The following is a 12,931-nucleotide window of genomic DNA, read 5'->3' as shown; positions in this document are numbered from 1 at the left end:
CTTTGCGCCTCCATCCCTCTCTTCCTGCCTCCTTTGTGCTCGTTCCTCCCCAAGCCCCCGCCGCCCGCCTCCGTGGCGGGAGGGGGCGAGAGGGAAGCGGGGGGGGGGAGGGCCTGGTATTACCCCCCTGAGCCCGGCTGCTCGAGCTGCCCTCCTTTGTCAATTGCATCTGGAGGCTCCCCTCCCCCCGGGCACCCCCCTGTGACCCCCTCAGCCCCCCTACCCGTGCCCCTCTCTTCCCCCTCTGCCCCCCACTCCGTGAAGCCCTAGGCTCTGCCCCACGCCCGTGCACCCCTCTGTCCTCCACTCCGTGCACCCCCCTTTGCCCCCACCCCGTGCACCCCTCTGTCCCTACCTCAGTGCACCCCCTTGCCCCCCATCCCGTGCAGCCCTCCTCCCCCTCCCTTCTCTACTCCCCCCCCCGCGCCTGTGCATCTTCCTCCTTCCTCCTCCTCCTCCTGGCGAGGCGGCCGGATCCCGAGCAGGAGGTGGGAGATTCGCCCTGAGGATGAAGATGATGGCAGGCGGCTCGGTGCACCAGAACGGCATCTTCTCGGCCTCCCACCAGCAGCCCCAGCAGCCGCCGCCCCCCCACATGGAATCGGACCCCCCCGACTCCAGGAAGAGGCCTCTGGAGACCCCCACCGAGGCCATCAGCACCAAGCGCAGCAACACAGGAGGTGAGCGGGGGGGAGGGGGGAATCTGCAGCACCCCACTTCCCACTGCAGGGACCTGTGCTGCCAGGGCAGATTCTCCATCCCCCCCCCGAAGGCCAGCCTGCCCCTTCCCACTCCACCCCCAACCCCCGCCCCAAGGACAGGGGTCTCCTGCTCCACCCACCCGTTCCCCACGCCAACCCGATCTACCCCCCAACTATCCCCTTCCCTGCTTCCAGCCCACCCACCTGGAGAGGGGATCCCCACCCCCCATTCCACTCCCTCCCCAGATGGTGATCCCCTCATCCTGCCCCCTCCCACAGATGGGGATGTGCCCCATCCTGCCTCCCACAGATGGGGATCCCACCACCATCCTGCCCTCCACCCCACATATGGAGATTTCCTCTCCATATTGCCCACCTCCCGACTCCAAGGATAGACAATTCCCCCTCATCCTGCCCCCCACCCTATAGATGGGGAACCCACCTCTCCATCCTGCTGTCCACCCCATGGATGGAAATTTCCCTTCCATCCTCCCCTCCCTCCAAAGCTGCCCCCCCCGCGCATCTAGGATGTAAACCCTATTGCTTGGATTCCCCACCTGGGACTGACACCCACCCCCAACAATCCTAGCATTAAAAAATAATAATCCGATTGCTGTGAAACGCTGGGCACTGGCAAGCATCTGCAGCCTTTGGCCGGGGGGTGGGGGGATGTAAAATCCCAGCCCTCTCCTCCCTTTTCCCTGTGTGCCCCCCCACACACACCAAAAATAATCTCAACAGACATATCTATAGCCAGCTGCAGTGTCAAAATGGAGGCGAGAATAACTGTCCATTTGATAGCTGCTTGGTGGGGGAAGACGGGAGGGGGGTGGGTGACACACAAACACACACGCAGGATGGCAAAGCTGTCACCTCTTCCCAGCCTTTGCTGGAGGATGTGAAGGGGGCAGAGGGCAGGAAGGAAGCGGCGTGGATGCTGGCAGAGGGCGAGGGAGGGTGGCAGCTGGGGTATTTGAAAGACACTGCGTGCGTGGGGCGGGGGAAGGCTCAGCAAACAATACGGCTACATCGAGAACCTTGCAAAGGGCCAAGATGCCGGAGCTTTCTGTCTTTCCCCACCAGGGCCAGAATGCAAACAGTAAGCGGCCCGGCCGCATTCAGCGCGCCACTAGCCCCATGTGAACAGGCCCTCTCTCCAAAGCCGCCCGGATCCCTGTTTTCCGAAGCAAAGGAGGAAACTGGCGGGGGCTGAAATCCTCCACACCAGGTGGAGGATGGAGCTAAAATTTCAGGCACTGGGTCGGCGCCGAGGGCCACCACTCTGGGTCTCGGCCTCGGCGTGTCTTTGTGGCCCGGGATGGTGCTGGTGTGCGTGTGTGAATTGGCCGCCGCGCTCGCCCACCATCACCCTCATGATGTAATTAACATTTAGAGCTGTTTGCATTTGGCCTTTTGGCGAGGAGCGATAAATAGTGCAGCTGAACGCAGATTCCTCCAGGGAATCGGCCCGGCGGATTATCATCGCTGTACTGATGGGGCTAATGTACCGGCAGGGAGGAGATTTCCAAAAGCGAGGCATAAATTAGAGCGATAAAAGACCAGACACCGGGATAAAAGAACTGGGGCATCTTAGCTCCGTGGGAAGGGCTGGAATGACTGGCCGTGGGGCTGAGGGAAATGACACTGAAGCACGGATCTGGGCTATTACCCGGATATTTGGCCGTTGGTTTTTTGGTCCTGGTTGCATTTTGTGGCGTCTCTGTTTTTTCATCGAGGACAGACGTGGGGGGATCAGATTGATCTCGGCGGTGCTGAGGTGTGTGTGTGGGGATCTCTGATTGGGGGCTGTGATGAAGAGACGGGTCGGGTTGTTGGAATCCGGCCTGCATTGGCAAAAGGAGGCTGGTTGCCAGGGCAATGCGCAAGAGCAGACGTGTGGCGGGGGGGAGGGATCCCGGTCAAAGCTCCAAGCCAGCTGGGGTGGGGGATGCAAGGGGCGCTGGGGAGTCCTAGGTCTGAGTGGGAAAAGATCGGGGGTAGGGGAGAGTGGAAATGGGGTGGGGTTTGATGTTGTAGAGCCCCGGCCTGTTTGAGGAGAGGAGTCCCCTGCAAACCCAGGCTCCATCTTAGCTGAACCCCTCAAAGCTTCTGGTCCAAGCTGCTGCCAGAGGATGGGGCAGCAGGATGCCCTCTGGCCCGAGGGTCCTTCCTCTCGGCAGGGAGGGCCAGTGTGGCTGTCTCTCACTGGCAGCCCCCTTGCCTGCTGGGGAAGGGATCTTGGCCTGGTTTGCAGCAAGGCGGTGGGTTCGGCTGGTGACCCTGGGCAAGGAGGAACGAAGCCAAGAGCAGGAAGGTGAGCGAGGCTGGCACGGGGCCCTAGAGCCAGGCTGGAGCAAGGATCCCCCAGCCCAGTTGGGATCAGCCACAGCTCCTGGTTCCCATCCCCCGGGGCTGAGACCAGCTCAGCCCACAGAACCATCATCAAAGGCAGCCTTGAGCTTGGGTCCATCCAGACTGGCTGTGGGGTCCATGGGGCCCAGCTGGGCCATGCTTTCCAATGATGCACTTGGGGAATTTCCCAAAAGTCTTTGCTTCGGGGCCCAGCCCAGCAGCAAGGCTGGTCTGACTGCTCCCCACAGGATGGGCTGGGCGGTTTACCTCAGCCCACGCAGTGTGGGCAGCGGTGCTGGGCACTGGAAGGGTGGCAGGATTCCTGGCGTGCACTGGCACAGCCATGGTGGCACAGGCCTCCAGAAGGGGGTTGATGTATAACATGGACAGAGCCCAGGTCTGGGTCTGCCTGTCTGTCCCAGCAGATAGCAGTGAGTCAGGGGGACCCTCTGGTGGGGATTTGTAGGGCTCTGATCTCAGTCACTGTTTATCTGGGCAGCACCTGGTGCAACAGGGCCCCGATCTCGGTCACTGTGTGTCTGGGCAGTGCCTGGCCTGACGGGGCCCCGATCTCGGTCACTGTGTGTCTGGGCAGCGCCTGGCATGACAATGCCCTGATCTTGGTCACTGTGAGTCTGGGCAGCGCCTGGCATGGCAGGCCCCTGATCTCGGTTCCTGCAAGGCCGCTGGAACAATTTATATAGTGGGTGTGCTGAGAGCCATTGAACCAAACTATAAACCCTGGATATAATGGAAAGCACTTCAAGCCTGGGCATGCAGCAGCACCCCCAGCACCCCTGGTTCCAGCTCCTGTGGGTTACTGTGTGTCTGGGCAGTGCCTGACACTAGGGGCCCCGAGCCCTAGGAGCTCCTGTAACAGCCCTATTAATGATGAGCAGAAACCCCGACCCGCCTCCCCACACACCCATGCACTTCACCCCGTGTAAACGGAATGTGATGTCTTTGCCTAAAACAAATTGAGGGAGGCTGAAAAATACAGGGGTGCCCGACCACCTGCAGAGTGGCAGGGAATAGGACCCAGGAGTCCTCACTCCTAGTCCTCCTGCTCTAACCACTGGCCCCGACTCCCCTCTCAGGGCTGGGAGTAGGCCCCAGGAGTCCTGACCTGAAAGTTCCTTCTTGGGATGTACCTTGCAGGCCCATGCCTTAAAGGGACAGTGGTCCTAATGTGGATCCCCTGCCTCCATCCTGCCTCTGGGGCTAAGCGTTGGGTTTCTTAAAGCCTCTGTGCTGAGTGGTGGTTCTGAGGTCCGCTCCCTCCAACTAGGCTGGTGTCAGTGCTCTCCACAGGCGAGGGCTGGCACCCAACAATATTGACCTAGGATCCTTGACTTGACATAGCAGAACCCCATCAGGAGGCCCCTAAATCCTGGGGGAGGGGCGGATTCAGGTTAAAATCTCCCAGGGATCAGGGTACCCCTTGACGCAGAGCGGGGGGTCCCAGTTGGTGGCCAGGGCTCTGGCAGAGGCAGATGCTCCGCGAGGATCGGCTTGGAATCCATTGCCTCCTGTAATGACTTAACTGGCCTAATCTACCCCAGAGGTGCCTCTTTAAGTGGATTTGGGCTGAGAAGCCTCCCCGTCAAGCCTGCTCTGTGGCAGCTCAGGGAGGCTTGAGCTGGAGATGTGCCAGCATCTCAGAGCGGGGCAGACATCTGCTGGGGGATGGACGACATGGGATCTTGCACCTACACCCCCCGTATGGGCCCCAGAGTCCCAGCTCTGAGTGATGTTCTGGACAAGGGCTGGCATAGGCCCTGCTGGTGGCTGGGAGACAGGTGATCGCAGCCTTACAGGTATCCGGGGCTGGGTGGAAGGGCCAGGGCATTTCCTGCTACTTTCAAGTGACAGAACTAGGAGGCACCTAGCTTATAAGGGGAAAAAATCAGGGTGACGTCAGGGCAGTGGTCTACTATGGAGGTGGATGGCTGAGTATCCAAAACACAAGACCTGGTAGTAACGGGGGACTTTAACTACCCAGACCCCGGCCGGGAAAGTCACACAGCAAACCTCAAACTCTCCAATAAGTTATTGGACTGTACCGGGGACAGTGTCTTGTTTCAGAGAGTGGAGGATGTAACTGGAGGGCAGCTGTTGGATTCTGACCGACAAGGTAGCAAATCTGAAGGTGGAAGACAACTTGGGTGAAAGTGTCCGTGAAATGATAGATTTCATGATTCCAAGGAAAGCAAGGAGTGAGTGAGAATAAGGATGGTAGACTTCCAAAAAATATTTCGTAACAACCTCAGAGAGCCGGTAGGTGAGGTCCCTTGGGAAGGAAAACTAAGGGGTGAAAGAGGTCAGGACAGCTGGTGGCTGCTCAATGAGACAATAGTAGACGCACGACTGCCAACTGCAAAGGAAAGCTAGGAAGAACAGTAAGAGGTCAGTATGGCTCCATCAGGAGCACTTTAATGCCCCAGAAATCCAAAAGGAATCCTACAAGAAGTGGAAACGTGGCCAGATTGCTAAGGAGGAGTACAAAAGAACAGCACAATCACGCAGGGACAAACTCAGGAAGGCTAAGGGACAAGATGAGTATCTTCTAGCAAGGGAAGTCAGCAGCATAAGAAGAGGATCTTTAAATGCATTAGGGGCAAGAGAAAACCGAAGGAAAGTGCAAGTCCTCTGCACAGAGAGAAAGGAGAGCCAGTAATGGACAACATCAAGAAGGGAGAGGTGTTTAATGCCTATTTTGCTTCAACTTTCACTAAAAAGGTTAACGGTGACCACAAGATACTCAGCACAATTAACAGTAACAAGCGAGGGGAAGGAATTCCAGCCACAACAGAGAAAGAACAGGTTAAGAATATTGGAATAAGGTAGATGAATCCAAGCTGGCAGGGTCTGATGAAATTCACCCGAGGATACTTAAGGAACTAGCTGAATCTCAGAACCCGTTAGCAATTATCTCGGAGTTTTCACAGAGAACGGGTGAAGTCCCAAAGGGCTGGAGAATAGCAAACATAGAACCTAGCTTTAAAAGAGGGAACAAAGGGGACCCGAGGAATTATAGACCAGACTAGCTTTGACACTGGGAAAGCTACTGCAGCCAATTTATTAAACAATCATGTTATTCAAACCTGGAGGACAACAGGGTTAGAAGGAAGAGCCAGTATGAACTAATCTGCCAAACAAATATAATTTCCTTCTTTGATAGGGTTACGGGCCTAGTGGATGGGGGAAGCAGCGGGACCTTGGGTCAGAGCAAGTCTGGGGAGGCCCTCCCCTCTCCTTCTGCCTATAGTCCTGCCCCTTCTGCCTGCAGCACCACCCATGGCCCCACCCCATTCTGCCCCTTCCCTCCACAGTCCCACCCCTGTTCCACGCATGATCCTGCCCCATTCTGCACCCCCACTACAAACTCGTTTGCTCCTTTTTGCCACCGTAAGACCGGAGAAGCTCTGTCCTCTCTGCCATGGCCCCAGCCACAGCAGAGAGCGAGAGCTTCTCCAGTCCCGGGGCTGCCGCTGGGTCCGGCCGCTGGGGCTTTGCCCAGTGCTTCTGCCAGGGAGTGGGATCAGGGCACTAGGGCTTCCCCTGCCCCAACCGCCTGGCGCTTCTACTGGGGAGCAGGGTCGAGGTGCAGGGGCCTCCCCCCCATGCCCTTCTGCTGAGGAGTGGGGGCAGGGCGCAGGGACTTCCCCTGTCCCTCCCTGCCCGCCTGGTGCTGCTACCAGAGTCGTGGCATGGGGACTTCCCCTGCCCCGCCTCATCCACCCAGTGCTTCTGCCGGGAGGAGAGGGGTCAGGGCCAGGGGCTTCCCCCACCTGCCTGGTGCTTCTTCTGGGGCTCTGGGCCTCCCCTGGCCAGTGGTGGATTTTTTTCCAGGGCCCCCGAATTGGCCAGGGCCCCTGGGCACGGGCCCCATCAGCCCAAGGCTAATCCACCATTGGATATATCTTGGTTTTAGAATGGATTTTGACACACTCCCTTCACAGCATTCTCATGAGCAAAGTAGGGAAAGGTGGCTCTAGATGAAACGACTGTGAGGTGGGGGCGCAGCTGGTTGAAGGATCGTACTCAAAAAGCAGCTATCAGTGGTTCGCTGTCCAACCGGGAAGGCATCTGGGGGTTTAGTTCTCGGTTCGGTCTGGTACGAGTCAATATTTTCATGACTGACTTGGATAATGGAGCGGAGAGGATGCTTATAAAGTTTGCGGATGACACCAAGCTGTGGGGGAGGGGGTTTGCAAGCATTTCAGGGAAGGGCAGGCCGGGGGCAGGGGACAGGATTAGAATTCAAAACGACCTTGATAAATAGGAGAATTGGTCTGAAATGAACAAGATGAAATTCAATCCAGACAAGTGCAAAGTACTGCACTGGGGAAGGAGAAATCGAACGCACAGATATAAAGAGGGGGTCTAACTGGCTAGGCGAAAGCGCTGCTGGAAAAGAGCTGGGGTGATGGTGGATCATGAATTGAAGTGACACAGCTGCGAAAAGGGCTGATATCATTCTGGGGGCATTAACAGGAGTGTCCCGCTCTGCTCGGCACTGGGGAGGCCTCAGTTGGCGTCCCGTGTCCAATTCAGGGAGAATGTGGATAAACTGGAGCGAGTCCAAAGGAGAGACAGGGCCAGGAGAACTCTCTGGGCAAGCGGGCAACTCAACGGCAGAAGAAACTCAGTGTCGATAAATGCAAAGTGATGCACATGGGAAAACTTAATCCCAACTCTGCATACAAAATGATGGGGTCTAAATTAGCTGTTACCACTTGAGAAAGAGATCTTGGTGTCATCGTGGGTCGTTCTCCAAAAACATCCACTCAATGTGCAGGGGCAGTCAAAAACGCGAACACAATGTTGGGAACCATCAGGAAAGGGATAGATAACAAGAAAGCAAATATCACAGTGCCACGATATAAATCCATGGTACACCCACATCTTGAATCCTGTGGGCAGTTCTGGTCGCCCCATCTCAAAAACGATATATTAGAATTGGAAAAGGTTCAGAGAAGGGCAACAAAAATGATTAGGGGTATGGAACCGATTCCATATGAGGAGAGATTAGAAAGACGGGGACGGTTCATCCTGGAAGAGAAACGACTAAGGGGGCATATGGTGGAGGTCTATGAAATCATGACTGGTGTGGAGAAAGTGAATAAGGAAGGGTTATTTACTCCTTCTCATAACACAAGAACCAGGGGTCACCCAATTATATTGATAGGCAGCAGGTTTAAAACAAACAAAAGGAAGTATTTCTTCATACAACACAGAGTCAACCTGTGGAACTCCTTGCCAGGAGATGTTGTGACAGGCAAAACTATAACAGGGTTCAGAAAGGAATGAGATAAATTAATGGAGGATAGGACCATCAATGGCTATTAGCCAAGATGGTCAGAGGATGCAACCCCATGCTCTGGGTGTCCCTAAGCCTCTGGCTGCCGGAACTGGGCAACAAGGGATGGATCACTCAGTAATTGCCGTGGTCTGTTCATTCCCTCTGCAGCACCTGGCACTGGTCACTGTCAGAGGCAGGACACTGGGCTACATGGCCCATTGGTCTGGCCCTGTATGGCTGTTCTTATGTTCTAACTGGAGGCTCAAGGAGGCTAAGAGAACAACAGAGCTTTGACCTGCCGGCTTGTAGCAGGTGTCTCTGTCCATCTCTGTGTCCATCAGTCCTTCCCTCCCTCTGTCTGTTGAACTCCCTGCTACTGGATGCAATTGGGGCCAGGAGTGCAGCAGGATTCCAGATGCTGACCTGGATAATGGGAAAAGCCCGGTTTAGGTTAGTTGGGGAAAAGCCCCTTCCTCTGCCCAGGCCATGAGCTCTGGGTTCAGGTTATCTCACAATTGTCTGCCAGGAGGTTTCTCCTTCAGGGGCAAGTGGTGGCCACTGTGGGAGATGGGACGACAAGCTAGATGGGCCTGTGGTGGGATATTGACTCCTGTGCTCCCTGCCAGTCCATTGCAGCTTTCAGTGGCTGCACTAGCATGGCCGATCCCCAGACATCACCACTACTATTGTGGGGTGAGGGGCACCCCACCACTCACTCTCTGTGTGGGGTGAGGCCTGGAATAAGCTCTGGGCCTGGACAGCCCAGACTTTAGCTGGAGTGTGGACCTCAGCTCCAAAGAGATGGCTTGGTGGGCTGCGCCGCACCTCCTCTCCCGTTGGTGGCCTCATGGCCACGCCTCCCCTGATTGATAATCAGCTTCACACCCCAGAGTCAGCCACAGCTGTGACTGATGTAACCCAGCGACCAAGCATGTGCCACGCCCCCCTCTTCTACTGACGATCTGTATAACAACCCGCTTCTGCTACCAGTTGTGGAGTGACTCCCTTAGCCGAAGTGGCAGAGGGCCGTGTTGTGGTCCCTGAATCCGAAGCCTGCTGATGACTCAGAGGGGGAGAGGGGGTCATTATGCTAACCTGGAATAGTAATGAGGAAATTGTTTAACGAGTAGCTGGGATGATGGGTGCTTAGTCAGCACCATGGGAGCAGCCCATTCTGCATGGACCATCAGATCTGGGAGCTGCTGGTCCAGGCTAGAGGGGAGGAGGCCCCAGGCAGATTGGGGGACAATGGCTTTAGCTGTGGGACTGACGGGCCTCGTTAACGAGGAGAGCACCAGGCCGGCCACTCTGGGACTGCTTGTCCTAGGCCTCAAAGCTCAGCGAGGCCAAGCTCTGGGACAGTGCTAGCCAATTGGATTGCGCGGGCAGAGGCTGCATCCTGATTGAGTCCCCAGCAGCTAATAATAAAGTTATGTGAAGTCAAGTAGCAAAATATACAGATTTCTGCATCCTGATTGGCTCATCAGATGTCTCATAAAAATACACACATACAATATATGCACAATATATCACACATGCACTCAATACACATGTATGCCGTCACACGCAATAGACACTCAATACACACACAAACTCAATAGACACATATACACTCACATGCAACGCACACTCAATACACACAGAAACTCAATACACACGTATACAATTACATGCAATATACACTCAACACACACAATACACATTCGATACACACATTTACAAACACACGCAATATACACTCAAAACACACAGTACACTCACACGCAATGTATACTCAATACACACACACACTCAATACACATATATACAATATGCACAATACACACATATCCATTCCCATGCCATGTGCACTCAGTACGCACACACACATGCCATACACACATATACAATCATATGCAATACACACTCAATACACACAATACACTCCCATGCAATGTATACTCAGTACACGCACACACAAGCCATACACACGTATACAACCATGTGCAATACACATTCACTACATATTCAATTCACAAATATAATCGCATGCAATATACAGTCGGTACACACAATACAATCACATGCAATATATGCAGTCACACACTCAATAAACACACATGCACACTCAACACACACTCAATACATATGCGCACCCGTGAACTGAAGACACACATGCAGTATCCACACGGGCTGTAATTTCCCTGTGGGATTTCAATGGCCAGTTCTTGGCACCATTAACCTTGAGCGAGGAGAGTAACCTCACGACAGTGACTAGGAATCGAAAACTCAAATCCCTAAGCCGCTTTGCAGAACGTGAACGCTGGCTGCCATGATGCCTGTGGCCCCCTGCGGGTGGATGGATTGCACTCCGCGTTAGCAGTGACAGAGGCAGAATGGGAGCTAATGGCTGCAGCAGACATGAGGGAAATTCACACCGGAAATACGGGGCACACTTTACCCAGGCAAGGGAATTAACTTGTATACTGCAGACCCAGGGACAAGGGGATTTCTCCGTCACTCGGAGGCTGAGTGTCTCTTTTTAAAATCTCTGCTCTAGCTCGACCACCAGGAATCACTGGGTGGATTCTATGGCCTGCATAATGAAAGAGGTCAGATGAGATTATCCAAATTAGTGGTTCTCAACCAGGGGTACACATACGCCTGGGGGTACGCAGAGGTCTTCCAGGGGGTATATCAACTCATCTAGATATTTGCCTAGTTTCACAACAGGCTACATAAAAAGCACTAGCAAAATCAGTACCAGCTGAAATATCAGACAGACAATGACTGGTTTATCCCACTGTATGTACTGTACACTGAAATGTAAATACAATATTTATATTCCAATTGATTTATTTTATAATTACATGGTAAAAATGAGAAAGGAGGCAATTGGTCAATTCTAGTGTGACTGTGACACTGTTGGATTTATATATTCTGATTTTGTAAGCAAGTTGTTTTTAAGTAACTTGGGGGTACACCAGACAAATCAGACTCCTGAGGGGGTACAGTAGTCTGGAAAGGCTGAGAGCCACTGATCAAATAGTTACTTCTGGCCTCCAAACCTATAATTACACCTCCAATATCCATGTGTGGTATAAACGCATCATTTACACCCACTTGCTGCTGTGGTGAGAGTACATCTGTGCAAGTATTACACATCTCGTCACGCGCACGTGCATTGCACACGCAACCTACCAGAGGGTGGTGCAAAGCAGAGAGTCATTTGCGCGTGGCCCCTTGGTCATTCGCCCCAGCACCAGCTGCCTCGGATCTGCAGCTATTTCAAAGATCAGCATTCTGGGTGGGGGAGAAAGGCCACCATGGAGCCGCTCCAGCTGAAATGTTCACGAGCACAATGGAGAGGCAGGGACTGTGTCCAGCGCTGTTCGAGACAGAGGAGTTCCCACTGGAGCAGGTGCAGTGCAGGGCTACTAGGCCGATCAGGGGACTGGTGAGCCAATCTCGCGAGAGAAGACTGAAAGAGCTGGGCTTGTTTAGCCTACAATGCAGGCCGAGAGGGGATCCGATTACTCGCTAGAAACATATTGGGGTGGGGGTGGCTCGTCCAGTCCTGTGTCCTAAGTTCCGAGGTAGTTTAGCTTTTTACTAGATGTCGATTTCATTTGATTCCCCCACGCCGAGCCCTCCACATCAGGCGAGAATTCTTCACTCTGCATCCTTCATTAATGAGCTGTGTTGCTGGTGGGGAGGTGGGGCTGGCGTGTGTCCAGAGGCTGGGGTGATGGGCATAAAGGAACGAACTGAGTTGCCGCTGAAGGTTTCTGGGATGTGAGTAACAATACAGACCCTCACCTTGTGCTTGAGTGGGGCATCACGGCTCATGCCCTGCCCCCAAAGTACCTATCCTGTGTGGCATCAGCGGATCTCGCTGTTTCCCCCACCCTGAAGAAGACAATATCAGTGTGGGTGCAGAGCGGTTATTGAGGCAGTGTGAGCTAGTGAGTAGAGCACAGGACTGATATGCAAGAGACCTGGCTTCTCCCAGGCCTGCTGGGAGATCTTAGGGAAGTCACATCCCTCCCCCATGCCTCAGTTTCCCCATCTGTACTATGGGGACAAAGATGCTGCCCTCCTTTGTAAAGCATGTTGAGCTCTACTGAAGACAGAGCTAGGTATCATTAGTCTATAGCTGGGAGCATGCCCCCGGCCCACCTTCCCAATGAGTCGACAGCAGCACCTGTCTTTGTGACATGTTTGTACAGAACTGGGCTGAAATGCAACAGTCTGGTTAAGTGCATGGGTGGCATGTCTCCCACTAGTGGCCAGGTACCGCAACTGCAACAGCTTAGTGCCAGCTCCCTTAGTGTCAATTATATTCTTATCCCGCACCAGTCACTGGGGGACCTGACCTTCCAGTCGCGCACGGAGCGGTGTGACTGACGTCTGTCACGTGTGGTTTGTTCTCTCCCCAGGGGGTCCCTGGATAAGGCCCCGTGGTGGTTTGAATGCGCCGGTCTGTGTAATGCCGGAGCAATGGTTTTTCTTCTTAGCGGAGCAAGACACCCATTGTGCTGGGTGCTCCACAAGGACACCCATTGTGCTGGGTGCTCTACAAATCCAGAAGAGG

General features: G+C 54.2%; 1 protein-coding gene across 1 annotated transcript in view; it reads left to right on the top strand.

Annotated features, from left to right (window-relative positions):
- Positions 1–250: 250 nt before the first annotated feature.
- NOVA2 (NOVA alternative splicing regulator 2) overlaps positions 251–12,931 on the top strand; it is a 37,768-nt gene continuing 25,087 nt past the window's right edge. Inside the window, exon 1 of the mRNA XM_050928084.1 lies at positions 251–680. Within this exon, the coding sequence (XP_050784041.1) occupies positions 509–680 (172 nt within the window). The 5' untranslated portion in view covers positions 251–508. The remainder of the gene's footprint in view (positions 681–12,931) is intronic.

Source organism: Gopherus flavomarginatus, chromosome 18, assembly GCF_025201925.1.
Source record: "Gopherus flavomarginatus isolate rGopFla2 chromosome 18, rGopFla2.mat.asm, whole genome shotgun sequence".
Classification (NCBI taxonomy): Eukaryota; Metazoa; Chordata; order Testudines; family Testudinidae; genus Gopherus; species Gopherus flavomarginatus.
This window is presented reverse-complemented; position numbering and strand designations above follow the sequence as displayed.